This window comes from Magallana gigas, chromosome 3 (genome assembly GCF_963853765.1).
Source record: "Magallana gigas chromosome 3, xbMagGiga1.1, whole genome shotgun sequence".
NCBI lineage: Eukaryota > Metazoa > Mollusca > Bivalvia > Ostreida > Ostreidae > Magallana > Magallana gigas.
This window is the reverse complement of record NC_088855.1, coordinates 32,569,248-32,584,894: the sequence shown is the minus strand read 5'-3', so window position 1 is coordinate 32,584,894 and position 15,647 is coordinate 32,569,248. Positions and strand designations below refer to the sequence as shown.

Here is a 15,647-nt window from a genome sequence, read left to right as displayed (position 1 = left end):
TTTTGATGTATTCGGAAATTAAAACTGTATACCGTAATAGTTTTACTTTTATGCACCGAGCTTTATTTCCAGTGTATACCTACATAAAATTTGCTTTACCATCTACTAGGGTAAAACAAAACAACATGTAGATGCTTACAGCAGCTAATTGCTAAAGGTTAGTCATTCAGAAAAATATGATCGAAGACAAAAGTATTCTTTGAAATTAGACTAAAGCAAATTATTTTGTTTGAATAACAATAGCCTGATATTCAGTCATGTTGTTTTTTAGTTACAAAGAATGGATTGCAGATCTTTAGTGTTTGATGTTCACATTTGTGGGGCCTGCAGGAAAGAATACAACGATTATCATGAGTTTACAAAACACAAAGAAACGTGTTCAGTTTTAGAAGAGCTAAGGAAACAGAAATTTCATTCCTTAAACCAATCAGGTACAACAGTCCGAATTCCAACAGAGAGAGAAGATTCAGGAAAATGTCCAAAATCTCCAAATGTGGAAAATGTCTCAGCAAAACATGTGGAAAATCAACCATATCAGAAAAGTGAAGTTTCCTCAAGTGTTGTTCCAACACTGATAACGCCTAAGCATTCTTTCATCACAAATGTTAGTTCTGCAGCATTACCTGAGTATGCAGATAAAACAGTAATACCATCAAACTTTGTGCACCTACTAGGAAACAGTAACAATGAAAATTTACAGCATGTTAGCAGTGATAGTGTTCTTTTAACACAAGTTTACCAAAATCAGAAACATGCATGTACTGGTGCTGATGGTATTGTTGGAAATTCATCACATCCCCAACAAATGTCAAATATTAACATCGGTAATCAACTGCCTACTCCAGTTGGCCATGAATATGCAAGACAGAATATGGAGGAGATTGAAGAAAAACACAGAGGTATGTATTTTACTGGTTTTGGTTTTAATCACCTGGTAATATTTGATTGCATGGATATTATTGCATGGAATATGAGTATAAAGAAGCCTCAGTGTGAAAGTTTGTTTCTTAACATTACTTTATATGTACTTTTGGATCAATTTTACAGCTGTTGAGATGAACAACTCACATCCAGTTTGCCAGATAGTTACAATAAACAATGATAGGTATTTGATCATCACAAACACAGGCCAGGGAGATATATGTATACCCATCAATGCTGAAAATGCTGATGTTCTTAATCTGGTCCAGAGCTTCATGAAGGATTCTTATGATCTTGGTATAATATAAATCTAATTCTTGTTGTATGTTTAAATCAGCTATACTAGTAGTGAAGTAGTTGAAGAAATGTATTTGGATTTTTTTTATTCCTTAAGGTATTATGACAGTTTAGGATTAAGTTGTTCTCTGTAATTGGTATATTTTACCAGCAATTCAAAATTTTCATCTCAGTGTCTCAAACAACATGTATATTGTCAAAAAGAAATATATTTGTAATATAATTTGAATATACTTTGTTTTTTTCTTTGTTTAGCTACAAATTCAAGTCCTCAAAAAGCCTCGTTTGAAATAAAAGAACAATTCACAAATCAGCAACAGAATGCAGTAACAAATGCACATACTAAAACACATATACCCTCAAGCTTGAATAATGGATTAACAACCTCTGAAGCTATACATCCTATAGCTCATCTGGAAAGGTCAATACCAAAACCAGCAATTCAGAATATCTACCCTGGGCAGATGGGAAACAGTACAGGGGGGGTCCAGCATTCATCACAACCAACTCTCCAGATGCAGCTTGACCACAATGCATCATTTTCATTGTTACCTCATTCTCAAGTGATACCTGGTATTCTCTCAGATTCTACCCATAATTCCACTCAGCCTCAACAACACTTATCACAAGAGTCCATGCAGCTTCTTGCTGGTCATTCTAGTCAATCTCTTCCATGTGAAGCAACAGCAGTCGCAATTCCTGTCTCAGACAACGGTGTTAATCCAGCGATAACAACTGCTGACATGACTCCTTTGTCTATCAGTACTGACTCACAAAATCTCTCGAAACTCACAGACATGCAGCTGACGCCAAACACTGTTCTGACTTCATTAGGTAATTTGAGTAAATATGCCAACACAGAAGGTATGGAGAATATTGGAGTTGACAGTTTGGAGAATATTTCGAAAGAAGAAGATGGACAAGGAAATGAGATTACAGGTATTAGTGAAGCCTCTCTTCAGAATTTGGAGGTGAGCAGTGTTGTGTATATGGGAGACAATAGTTACTCCTTGCATTTCAAAACTCACACTGCAAGCAACATAGAATCCAATTTATCCACCGAAAACCTCAGCGGAGAGTCCCAGCAACCTGATTTAAACCAGTTGACCGAGGCCATGCCCAGTGGTCACCAAGGAGTGGAAGGCCAAGTCAGAATTGAGAACCAGATGGTGGGAAGTGAAATCAGTGTGGAGAATCCACCCGTGGAAGGTGGAGCAAGTCTTGTGAATGAGGACGAGGTCCAGGAGAGTCAGGTTGTGGAGCAACTCCACCAGGCGTACCTCCGCACACAGCAACAGAACAAGGAGAAGCAGCTGAGTCAGCAACAGCAACCACAGCAACACAAGACCAAGCTGAAGCAGACGACAAGGAGGTCTCCTAAGAGCAAACAGAGAAGTAAGAGAAGTCTCCTCCTGTTTATTTGGTGTCAAATCAAGTTAAAACTGATAAACTCATGCACTTTGTTTACTTAAGATTCATCAGTATTCATAGACATCAATTTTCATTGATTTTCTAACAACAAAGTGTAATGAAATATAAAGTGGATTATGTTTTAGTCAGCACAGATTATTGGGTTTTTTTCTTACTTTGATTAACATTTGATTTTGGGGATCTGCTCAGCACCAAAAATCCACCTCAGTTGTAACCAAATAAATATCGATGAAACCACAGTACATATTAATACAATGATCAAAAGATAGGTGTTGATATGAAATTAATAAGCAAACTACTACACTTACATATACATGTACTTTTCTTACTAATACAAAGGCAACCCAACATCACATACATATGTAAATATACCTGTAACTTATCTGTACTTTGTACCTATTAAAAAAATCCAGTCCCACAACTCGTAAAAAATGTAAATGAATTTACATTATTTGAAAGAGGATTTGTGGACTAAATGAATTTGACATTACATGTATTTTCTACATTCAGAGAAGAAGTTCCAGTGTACCATCCAAGGCTGCAGCTTTGTGTCTGCCTACATGAAGGATCTGGAGAGACACATGCGAGTTCATACTGGGGAAAGGCCGTACAGTTGTGAATACTGTAACAAAACCTTCAGTCGGATGGACAAGCTCCGCCTACATGTCAGGGGCCACACGGGGGAAAAACCATTTAAATGTGACCTCTGTAAGTAAAAAAAAATAATGCAAAGATGATTTCAAAAAACTTTTTTGATCTTGAACAGACAAGTTGCTAATAACACATTTCAAGAAAACTCATATCTAAGAAACTGCAATTTGTAATCAGTGGTATGTAAATCATTTACTCAGCGCAATGAGTTATTGATAAAGACACTGTAAATTTACAGGTAACTACCGAGCTGTGGACAATGGCAGTATCAAGAAACACATGACTGTACACAGCAACGACAAGCCAATCAAGTATGTTGTAATCTGTGATGCATTAATCCTACAAGTAATTTTCACAATGTAAATTCTTAACATGCTTAAGATATAATGTAATCTTACGTCTTACATGTATCTACACAATGTATTTCATTTTCTAAATTAATTGCATACTATTTATGCCGAGTGTCAAGTGCATTAATATTTTAGGCCAAAAAAGTCAGGTGTTCAAATTCATTGATTTAATATGATATAAAAAATTTGCTTGGCTTTTTCTGCTTAATAGACTTGACTGACAATTATAGCACTAAGCAGACTCTGACTGTAAAGATCATGTTCAACAACTATTCTCTCTCTCTCTCTCTCTCTCTCTCTCTCTCTCTTCCAAAGAATAATTTTGTTTTGAAGTAAATGTACTTAAAGCTATTGTAATCACTTTATTGTATACAAATGTATTTGATTGTTCAACTTCAAATAAAGAAAAAGTTGCATTCTGTATAAGCAGATAAAAAGGTTTGACAAATCCATATATAATACTATCCATATGCAAGTACTGAAGATCTGCCAAGAATGGCAGTCCCAAGTTTAAACATAATTATATAAAATTTTATTTTCCCCTAGATGTCAGAGTTGGTCATATGAAAATTATTCATACAATAAAGTTATGGTGGTACATGTATTAATTTTGTTAAATCTCCACAGATGTCAGACTTGTTCCTATGCCTGTCGCACCACTAGTCAGCTAGTTGTTCACCTGCGTAAGCACACAGGCGATGCTCCGTTTTCTTGTCTCTATTGTGATTCCAAGTTTAAAATCAAGTCGGATATGAAGAGACACATGCGCACACACACAGGAGAGAAACCTTTCAAATGCGAGCAATGTGATTTCAGTTGCTCTGCTAAAAGTAAGTACACATTTGCATTATCTTCCGCAAAGCAAATATTTAAGTATGTTATAAACATTTGATTGTTTATTATTGCATTCAATAGAACATATTATTGCCTTTTCGTGGAAAATTTATCCACAGCTGTATTTGGAGTTTTGATTTTAACATATTCAATATATTTTTTGTTACAGGTAATTTAATTAGCCACTACAATGTTCATCATTCCAGCACAAAGTTCACATGTGACCACTGTGAATTTTCCACCTCATCTAAAAGATCATTTCATGAGCATCAGAAAACTCACTCTACTCCTGATCCAGAGTGCATTTGTAAAGTGTGCCAGTATGTTTGCTCTAGCAAACAGACGCTCAAAACCCACATGTCTAACTCTCACAACTATAAGCTGTATCTCTGCAAGGACTGCAACTTCTGCAGCAAGAGCATGACCAAGGCCAGGCACCATTACAATACATGTGGTTCTGTAAAGAAACCCTCCAGTCATCTTAGAAAATCCAAGAGACATCGGACCCCACGAGACCATGATTCCCAAGGAATGAAATATGAGAAGAATTATGTGTGTGATTTCTGTGATGAGGCTTTTGTGAGAAAGGACTCGCTGACCAGTCATGTGAAACTTCACAGAGAAAGGACTCAGTCGACATTGTCCACAGCGCTGACCGTGCTGGAACTTCAGCAGCCGGTCATAAACAGCACAACAGTGCCCCCTGGAGTTGACCATAATTATGATATGGAAGTGGTTACTATTTCCTCCTCCATGGGCCAAAGAAAAAAGGATCACAATTATGAAACTCTTGATAAGGAGGCAACCTCCTCAAATTCAGAAAGTCATAAAGAGGAGAGTCCTTCTGGAGGCAGGAGAACTCGACGGAGGAGTTCCAGCAGATCCTATAAAAACGATTCTGTTTATGATACGCATTATAAACGCAAGTTGTCAAAGCCTTGCCGAATTCAAACTACAACACTGGAGAATTTTGAAAAGTGCAAACCTTCCACGAGTGCTGCTTTGCGTGAATCGAAAAGTCTAGAGCAGGGTAGGTATGAGCAGTATGACAATAACCCATCAGGAAATCTACCTGTGGAAACACAAACTCAGCAGACCAAAATACTTCCTGAAGTGCTGCCACCTTTAGTGGTTAATGTCAACCAGACTGATCAACAGATTAACTCATCTCAAAATCCTCAGACTGAAATGGCCGTCAATCCTAGCAGTGCTCCACAAACTCACAATCCTAATATTCAAGTTGTTCAGAACATTACAGTGCCTGTCATACAGCTGAACAGTGGGCAATTAGTGGCCATGCAACAGGTTGGGAATTTATCGGACCAGGTGTTTTCTTTGACACCTTTAGCTGTCAATCAGGTGATACCAGGTGCCCCTGATTCTTCAGGTGAAAGTGCTTCAAGTTCTAAGATACATGTAACTCCAGAAAGGCTATTGTCCATGTTTTCTCCGGATACAAACTCTTATATTTCAGTTCTCCAGCAGGCTATATCCTCCCAGCAAAGTCAAATGCCAGGTAACGAAACAGTAACGATGAATCAAAGTTCGCTATCCAATCCCTACACAAACCAAGGATTTCCCACACAAATTAACACTGTTCAGCCCTCAGGGGATTGTGGTATCCCCAATAACCAAACTCTTATCGTCACAGTCACAGATTCACTTCCACCATCCGCCCTGTCGTCTGCTCAGCTGACCTCTAATGCCAGTGCTACAGGATCTTCCTCCACAGATGCAGCTCAGTGTAAACACAAAGCGAAGTCTTCCAAGAGAACCTCTGTCCCCCGCGGACTGGATGACAGTTCTTCGCAGATCGATGTACAGAGTATAGAACTGGATGACACAAGCTATGACTTCAACCTCCAGGACAGTGGTCTGGTTTCCAAAGAGACTATAGGAGGAAGACAGCCTGATTTATAATGTCCCTACCATCATCCAAGTGTTCTAATGATATTGTGCTACCAACATCTATGTATGGATGTTGATATGGATACTTCGTAATCTCTTACACATTACAATTTTCATTTTGATTCCAGTTGTCTTTCTTGCAGTAGAATACTGTTGACATTGGAGTAAAATACTCTCAGTTTAAAACAGTTGTATATGGTGTAAGCACACTATAAGGACCTGCAGCTTCTATATGATTAATTTTTTTTATATTTTTTTTTACATTACTTTAAATGACTGTGTTTTAAAGACATAAATCTTGTCAATCCAAAATCTAAGAAAAATTAATCCAAATTTTCAATGTAAAGATAATGTGTAAAGATGTGGTTATTGCATTTTTATCTTTTTGCTGCATTTATACTTTAATACTGAAAAGTGAATCTATTATAACAGTATGTGTCAACTTGTGTATACCGTAAACATTTCAGGCAGATAATGGTTAGGGATCCATGCAGTTATAAGATATCTTTGCTGTAAAAATGTGATTTGAACAATTGTTTTTGAAGATACATTTGTTTCAAGTTCAGAAAGTTGTTATATTTATGCATTTTGTATGAGTTTTGTTTTTGAAAAGCTGTTCAATGAATTTTGATACCTTGTTTGTTAGAACATACTGTGATACATGTATAGTTGTTTGCAATGTATTTGCAAGATGCTACTTCATATTTAATGTAATAAATACAATTCTGATAAAATATTGTTTATACTTTATGGTTTTTTTAATCTAGTCAATTTGAATGATGATTTACAAATATAATATTTCATAAACATTGATTTGTTTAATAAAAGTCTGAATATTAAGCAATTTTACGGTAAATGAACGTCCTGTGTATGATCTGACAGCATTGATGTATTATTTTTATGGCTTTCGATGAAACTAAGGAACTTATGAATACTTATATGACCTTATATTTCTGATCAATTTTAACAAACGGTCTTAAAATATGTCATAGAATCTTGTAATCTTTTTTTAGGTACCAGTTGTAAATAAGCACTTTGACAAGATTTATTCAAGTTGCAGAAAACCACATCGCTCGTTATTATTATTATGGGGGGGGGGGGGGGGGGGGCACAGCTCATGACAAGACGCCTTGGCGTTTTGTGGTATCCTCCAAGACTTCCCTAAAGGTCAGACATGACCTTTCTTCCATTATTTTCTATTTTCTTTCCTATATTCGCATTGTAAAGATTTCTACGACGTAGTTCCATCATTTTTTTAAGACCTTATAGGGGCATGGTCACGATTTGGGTCAAAAATTATTTTTCCGATTTTAATGTTTACAATGCGTCAGTAAGGCATTTTTAACAGGCAACCAAAATTTGAGTGTCATTCGTTGAGTTTTAAGCAAGGTACAGAGCTTACAATTCTTTGATATGTAAACAGAGCTTTTGTTTACATATTGAACGTTGACATGAAAATTCCAGTTTTAGACCTAAAGTGAATGTGTTAAACGTTAGGAACTGTCTATTTATGCTTAAAATGAATAAGAAGATAGACAAATCAGCTTAAAAAAGATTTTTACTGGTATATTGAACATATGTAAACAAAAAACAGGGCACCAGCCTTGTTTACATCACAAAGAGTTATGAGCCTTGTATCTTGCTTCTAACTCTAGAACTGACTCTCAAATTTTATTTTATCATTAGAAATGCATTCCTTAAGCATTGTAAGTAATAAATTTAGAAAAATAAGAATTTGATCAAAATCGTGACCATGCCCGTTAAGGTACAGTGTCCTCTTACCAAGAGAAACAACTCAAAATGTCTTGAATCTAGCATAAAATTTTCAATAACAATTTAGATTATAACGTGTATTACAAAAGTTATATCATTTGATGGTGCATTGTAAAAACTAAGCTATAAATGCAAAGTAATTTTTGTCCAAATTGAAAATTATACTTCTGTTTAGAAAATACAATTTTTTATTTAAGTTTTGACTTCAATTCCAGTGATTTGCTCTTTTATTGATAACAAACTATCGATTCTCAGATGGCACGAATTATTTTGTTTTCAGCAGCAATATTTCAAACAGTGCTACTGATTGTGCTTATGCAATAAGACTTCCCACATATAAATCCACTTTTTTGTAATGACCCCGAAGTGATCAATAAATCAACTTTTTTAAAAATAGGTTATATACACCCCTCGACTTTCACAGAAAAACAACTTTTCCACATATTGCAAAAAAAATGTGTAATTATTTCAGGACATGAAGGTTTTGTGTTTGAGAAGACAGTTAAAACAAAAATTAATGCGATTTAAAAAATATTGATTGATGTAATTAATATGTACTATATCAAACGGACAAGATGGTCGTGGCCTCTTTTACACTATAATGATCTTCTTCAGGAGAATTTTAAAAGAGTTTTGTAAAAAGATTCTCATTTTAAAGGTAAAATATTTGGGATATTACATATATTATATATCTATTATGATGTAGTTTCTCAGGAAAACTTTGTATAAAATATAATCAATCACTATGTCTCTTTTCCCTTAAAACAAGTGACCATTTATTTCATTTTTGTAAGACATTAAAAGCTAAGTTTAAAACAAAGATAATTTCAATCATTTCGAGTGTTTGAAATTTGTTTTGTCCATAAATTTGACCATTTAAAAACAAAATTCAGCACGATTTAATGAAAAAATTGGTTCTATTTCATTATAATGTATAATTTATTTATTTATCTTTCTATTTTTTAATTAAAGACAATCGCAGAACATTTCGTGGAAAAGAATGGATTTTTTTCCCCGAAGTGCTCCAATCAAAACACATTACAAAATTTTGATTGCTTTTCAACATCAGTGTAACGATGTAGTGGATTTTCTCAAATGTGCTCAGTTATATTTCTTTACATGAACGTTATAATTATATTCATAAATTTATTTTGAAAATTTCTTGACGCCCTTCTTTGGTACCGCCTCTCGGTAAATACCGGCATATGGTATAATATACCTCTTAATGATGGATTGATTATGTAAACTTTGTGACATTCATAGAATTAAAGATGAATTTCATTTCCTTTTAAATATGGTGTTTTGCATGTTTGGTTGCTTATTGGTGTTTTTTATTGTTGTTGTGGAACACTCTCATAAAAGGTACATTCCGTTCCAATATTCCAACCATTATTACCACTTAGGGTGTATTCGATTAAACAACACGAGTAACCTAGAGTTATAGACAGAATTTCTTATTTTGGACAGTAATGTTGAACTCGCACTCCTCACTCGTTTCGGGATTACTTGAATAGCAAAAAGACGGATTATGATTAAAGACGAGACTTAAGTATGAAACTTGTATTTTGTGTTAAAAAAAAAACTAACAGCTTCTGTACAAAATACAAAATACATTCATTTAACTTATTTTCAAGTCAGTTTCAGGTCGAATACCCACAAGATGGACAAATCCTAACTGCGCATAAAACAACGCGCCTATTGTAGAGATGTTAAACTTCCAGCTTTCAAACCCCCTCCCCCCCTCCCTCTCGCAAATTCAAAGTTCAAAACTACTAATTTTTCGGGTTTTTTTTGTCTTAGTTATAGATGGATGATAAAACAATATGAATTTTAACTGTATGCTATGAAATTATAGTTGATTTTAACAGCTATTTTGTGACACTGTGATGTGGGTTCGTAAAATAAAAAAATGAACATGTGGGACAGATTCCAACACAATTATTTATTTAGTAAACCCACAAAATCATCAATTTCATTTTCTTTAATAAATCGATTTTCTTCTAAATGAAGTGTAATTTTTATGAAAAAATAAATAAAACAAAATAAAATAGTTTACATTTTGTTTTGCATGTAAAATTATTTCAATATAAATGAATTAATCCGGGATACATGTCTTATGAACGTAAGTGCAAGTGAACGGATCACTTTGTTTTGTTTCAGCCATACATTTGTCATCTTGTCAGCAGTCGATTTCGATATATGTTGCATCTGCTTAAAATTATTAATATCAGAGCACATGCACTCGCGTGATGATAGAGCGCATCGCTGAAGAGATGCTGGGATCAAACTTGGTTATATTAGACAATGGTGTAGGGCACAACCTCTCAGTCATTAAGCCTTAACTTTACATCAATCTGCCTGAAATTTAATACTTTTTACGACACTGATCCGGATAGATTAAGCAGGTCTGACATTTCTTGTATTATTTTTTCTTTCAAGATCGCCAAGGATGTAAATTCATCACCGCCTCAGTGGTTTTGTCAATTCGACTATGTATGAATATATGTGCTGGGAAAATTGATGAATTTGTCCTCTGTCGTACCTCTCCATTGCTAGATCAGTTTAAGACTGGCAGGGGAATGAAAACCATTTTATTTCTGATGACTATAGCATTCTTTAATTTGCGCCCGTCTGATTTGATTGAGATCAATCAATTTCTAGGAATAATCTCGCTTGTTTTCCTACATCAAATTCAAATCCAGCCATCTTTCAATATTTTTTTCCATTGTAGATCACGTGACATTTCCCAGACTTCTATTTCCTGTTCATGGCGCGAAAACGATTCACGGCACTCTAAGAAAATAGTCCCATAAATGGCCAAGATTCCGTTATTTTATACACATTCAGAATCTGGCCATCATCTTTGCAACATGATAGGGATAGAAGCATGATGAATTATATCATTTCGTGAAAATAATACAAAGGACACAGGGGACATTCCGTATCGGATTTTGCCAGCAGACGACAAACGTCTTATGAAAAATGTCTCCAAAGGCATCCGCGGAATTATTAATGGTGCCAATTCTAGATTGGACGAGCTTTTTTGACGTTCGTCGTCTTCATCTTTTAAAGGAATGTTTTAAGCATTGATCTGATATGTCCAACGCTAATCCACACCAACTGCATTAACATGATTCATGTTCTTTAGAAGTAGTTTTCTCCATTCATTAACTTGTCATTCTTTACATTTGCATTGTATGAAAACGCATTTCGCCCCCTAAGTGCTTAAAAAATATTATCCCTATGAGAAGTATTCCAAGCACAATTTGCTGCCTTATAAAATGTAGATAAAATTGCTTAGGAGGAAATAAGAGCCTAGCGGTTTTAATATAAAACATTGCGCATATTGTCAGCGGTTATTGGAGAAAGATGGTTGAGGTTATTTTCCTTCTACAACGCATAATGATGAATGGTTTCGAGTTTTCGAAAACATTTTTTCCCGATCATTAATGGATAAAACGTTCAACCGAAAATTGATAAGATGACGCTTGTTTTGATGTACAGTGGAAAATATTTATTGCAATATGGACACTGTCCAGCTGAATTTTCTTCAGTACATTGTATTTTGTTTTTCGGCTTGTCTCTGTAAGAACTGAGCCAATTCTATATAGGGTAACGTCTTCACGTCTTTGTTATGTGGGCAGTTCTCTATGTTTCCCTATACTTATAGTCATACAACATTTTGCAAGTTTCACAACATTTCTAATTGTGTGCATATGGTTCGTTTTATTTTTGCCAATATGGCTTTGACCAGAGATTTGTCCGAAAAAGTAGTTTTATGCAATAGGACTTTGACCAAAGATGTGTCCGAGAAAGTAGTCTAAACCAAGTCGGTGATTTGTAAAGCAAAGACACTATATTATATTTTATGACATTTTCCAAAATGTTTTCAAATTCGGGTTCGAGAGCCATTGTCATCTTTACATTTCAAACATTTTGCAGAAATCGGTTATTTAATGTGCCGGCGTGGTACATGTACTTGGTTTCGAAACTATCAAAAGCATTGTTCAAAATCAAAATAAAAACTCGTTCACATTGATTACTGTAATCAACTTACCATTTTTGCAAATACGTTAAACTTTATTCTTATATACAAATCCAATTTTGTTCATATTAATGTAAAATTAGTTTTGTGTTAGGTTTTACTCAAACATATCGTTGATCATTTCTTATAAGTACTATATGTACGGTCCTCAGATTAACTTGTCATTTTAAGTTGCAGCAGACGATATTGATTAAAGAAAGTTGAATTGATTTATTAAAGCTAAAACAAAAAATGTTACGAGCAAAGTGTACCGATATAATTTCTAAAATTTAAATACAACTGCATGAGCAAGTTTCGTTGATTGCGTTGCTGTTTGGTGATGCCATGTTGTTGGTCTGTTCTATAACTGCACCAACGTAACAAACAATACTTGGACGTACGCCAAATTTTAAAGGAATAAAAAAAAACTACCAAAAAATAAACCCCCAACTCGTGGTGCCAGCTACATTTTTCATATATTTAATTAGTCCCTTTCTACCTAATTATCTACCAAAATAAGTATTTCCTTTTTCTTGGTATCCATCTCTCAAACTTTCGGGGCCTATCGACATTTCTCTATATTAATGGACAAGTTCCAAACCCCTTTATTGAAACTTATAATCTAGCGGCCGTGATAAACAGTTCTATTTCATTCTGATGACGCGAAGTTCTACGATGGCGATGCTAAACAGACAAACTCGCGAAATAATCGCTTAAATTGCAATAATCATCGCTATTAACTATTGACGAAATGATAGGCAAACTACATTGCTTTGCTTCAATCATAAGGGGAAAAAAAGAATTATCATAGCTTGGATGAATAATACGGCGCGGTATAATTATGCCTCCCGACAGTGCCTCAATTGGAATTCTTGGATGGGATATCATCATTGTAAATGATTGGCTCCCCCTGACGAGCGAATGGATGGCTTGATTGTCATACGGTGATAGTTTTTAACCAGATTTGGACAGTTCGGGACTTTTTACACCCGACGTAAAATATTGTCTAATTAATGAGAGAGAGAGAGAGAGAGAGAGAGAGAGAGAGAGAGAGAGAGAGAGAGAGAGAGAGAGAGAGAGAGAGAGAGAGAGACATTCTGTAGAATATATTAATTATAAATACATAATTGTGTTGTCTTCAATTTTTTTTGTATTGTGCAACATGCATTTTTTTAGTATTTTAAATTCAGTCACGGCATTCCACTCAAAGTAGAATTTTATAAAAATAATTTACCTAAAGTTTAATTTTTTTGTTGTTGTTAAAGGTTTGAAAACGTGATTTAACTTATCCGCAACAAAGATTTATTGATGTCTGCTTCTTCCGTGACGTCAGCACAGGCCCCCTTAGAGCAATACAAACCGCCGACAAATGTCTCCCATGACTGTTTCATAAAGAGAAATCAGACTTATTGCACCCTTTTCCAATTATGATTTGATTAAGTCCAATATTTTGACTAAAAATTGCATTTTAAAGCGAAAAAAAAAATCGGCTTTGGCCATGTTTTATCACTGTCTGGAGATTACTAATATTTTCTGTACCATCAACAAAAAGAATGTTGTGAAGGAAGATATGAAGCCATTGTCTTTTTGGGTTTTTTGTTTGCTAATTCGGCTAACGATCGCATTGACATCAGAAAGTGCAATCCATTATGTTAGTATCCATACACTACCATCATAATGGTAAATGATCTGAAAAACGGATGCTTAAATAAAAAAACAAAACCATACTTTCTGAGTGTTGGTTAAATTACTGAAGTAGTATTCTTTGTCTATTTTTTAAAAACTGTCATTTCAATCACTTATCATATTTAAAAAAAAAAAAAATTTTTTTTAATCAAAACGGACCATTAATATTGGCGTTAAACCACTGGACGTAGACAAACGTCTGTACATGTATTCCAGCCGAAGATAAGATATTGGTATTAACGCATTTCAATCTTATTAAGATAAGACTTGTAAATTCTATCCAGAGTAGCAGATTTACGAATCTAATCTTAATTAAAACAAATTCATTTAATTATTATAAAAAAGATCTCTGACCTTTAGCTATGTATCTCATTTCAATAATACAACCATAGTTTGCCTGTGTACCGAAAGGGTGAATTTTATTATATCAAATTCTGTGCAAGTAAATAATTTCATTGAAATGGCGATTACTCCCAAAAAGCCAACTTAATTGCTAATCGCTGAAATTAAAGACGAGATTATTTTTGTCCAATGCCATGAACGGGTTTAATCTTTTGCGCGCGCCTGAATGATAAATTGAATTTTGTGAACCGAGAGTACCCCCTCATCACGGATTATTTCAACAAAATTGATATTTATCCCCCTGGTCAATATTAACTTTCAGCGAGAACTTTATGCCTGTCTTGATACTTTCTTTTAAATCATTATTTACAGAGATTTCAATTGGGGAATCTTTTTTTACAGAACATTGGCGATGCAATTCGTGAAAAATCAAATAAAAATTCGCAATACATCTTTATAAAACGTCCCCCTATTTCTAATCAGAATAGATCACTGCATATTCTTCGATCGGCATTTTTTTTTCTGTCCTTTTTCTATCGAAAATATTGGCACCAGTATCAAATATGTCCATGTATTAAGGGAGGCCTGGTAACTTGATTAAAGCAATAAATACATTCTTCCTAACGATGTCTGCATGCTTACTTGGTAAAAAGCTCTTTGTGGAAATTTAATAGACAATTTAATCTTCTAGTTTTTGCCTTGATACTTACAAAAATCAATGTTAGTGCTCTAGTGTTATATATATATATATATATATATATATATATATATATATATATATATATATATATATATATATATATATATATATATATATATATATATATATATATATATAAATCTTTCTTTGGTGTTCTCTCTCTCTTTTGAAAAATTATATTACCTCTTAGTTAACCGAAAAGGGGCTTCTAAAACTCTTTGCTTATGCATAAGGAACTTCTATAGAAAATCCCTGCTAACTTATAAAAACGCCTAGAACCTCTAGAAACTCCTTGCTGAGCGTTAAAGAACTTTTATAAACTCCTTGCTGAACGTTTAAGAACTTTTATAGACTCCTTGCTGAACGTTAACGAACTTCTAGAAACTCCTTGCTAACTCGTAAAAATACCTTGCTAGCCCTCAAAGAAATAGCACCCATATGATCTTTTTGCTGTCCCTTTACTTGCAGACTGAGCTCTTAATATCTCTCAATCCTTAAAACATCAAAATTTCATCTCTGCCAAGTAGTCATCAAAATGTGCTAAGTTTATGGCCAAGATATTTTTCTTAGGCTTCTTGCTAACCCGATCAAAATTTCTAGTACATTCTTGCTAACCTGCAGAACTGTCATCATCTAGAATATACTACTAGTAACTAACGCGTAAAGTGCCTATACTATAGATATAATTACATGTAGTTTCAGACCCATAATACTAGATTAGTTTTGCATG

At 34.4% G+C, this 15,647-nt stretch overlaps 1 protein-coding gene across 1 annotated transcript; it reads left to right on the top strand.

The window, feature by feature from the left end:
• Nucleotides 1-21: 21 nt before the first annotated feature.
• Nucleotides 22-7,143, top strand: LOC105343716 (uncharacterized). Its single transcript, XM_011451185.4, has 8 exons — nucleotides 22-157; nucleotides 272-899; nucleotides 1,048-1,218; nucleotides 1,474-2,613; nucleotides 3,160-3,357; nucleotides 3,539-3,611; nucleotides 4,278-4,480; nucleotides 4,654-7,143. The coding sequence occupies exons 2-8, from the start codon at nucleotides 281-283 to the stop codon at nucleotides 6,402-6,404; spliced, it is 4,155 nt and encodes a 1,384-aa protein (XP_011449487.4). The 5' UTR covers nucleotides 22-157; nucleotides 272-280; the 3' UTR covers nucleotides 6,405-7,143.
• The last annotated feature ends 8,504 nt before the right edge of the window (nucleotides 7,144-15,647 follow it).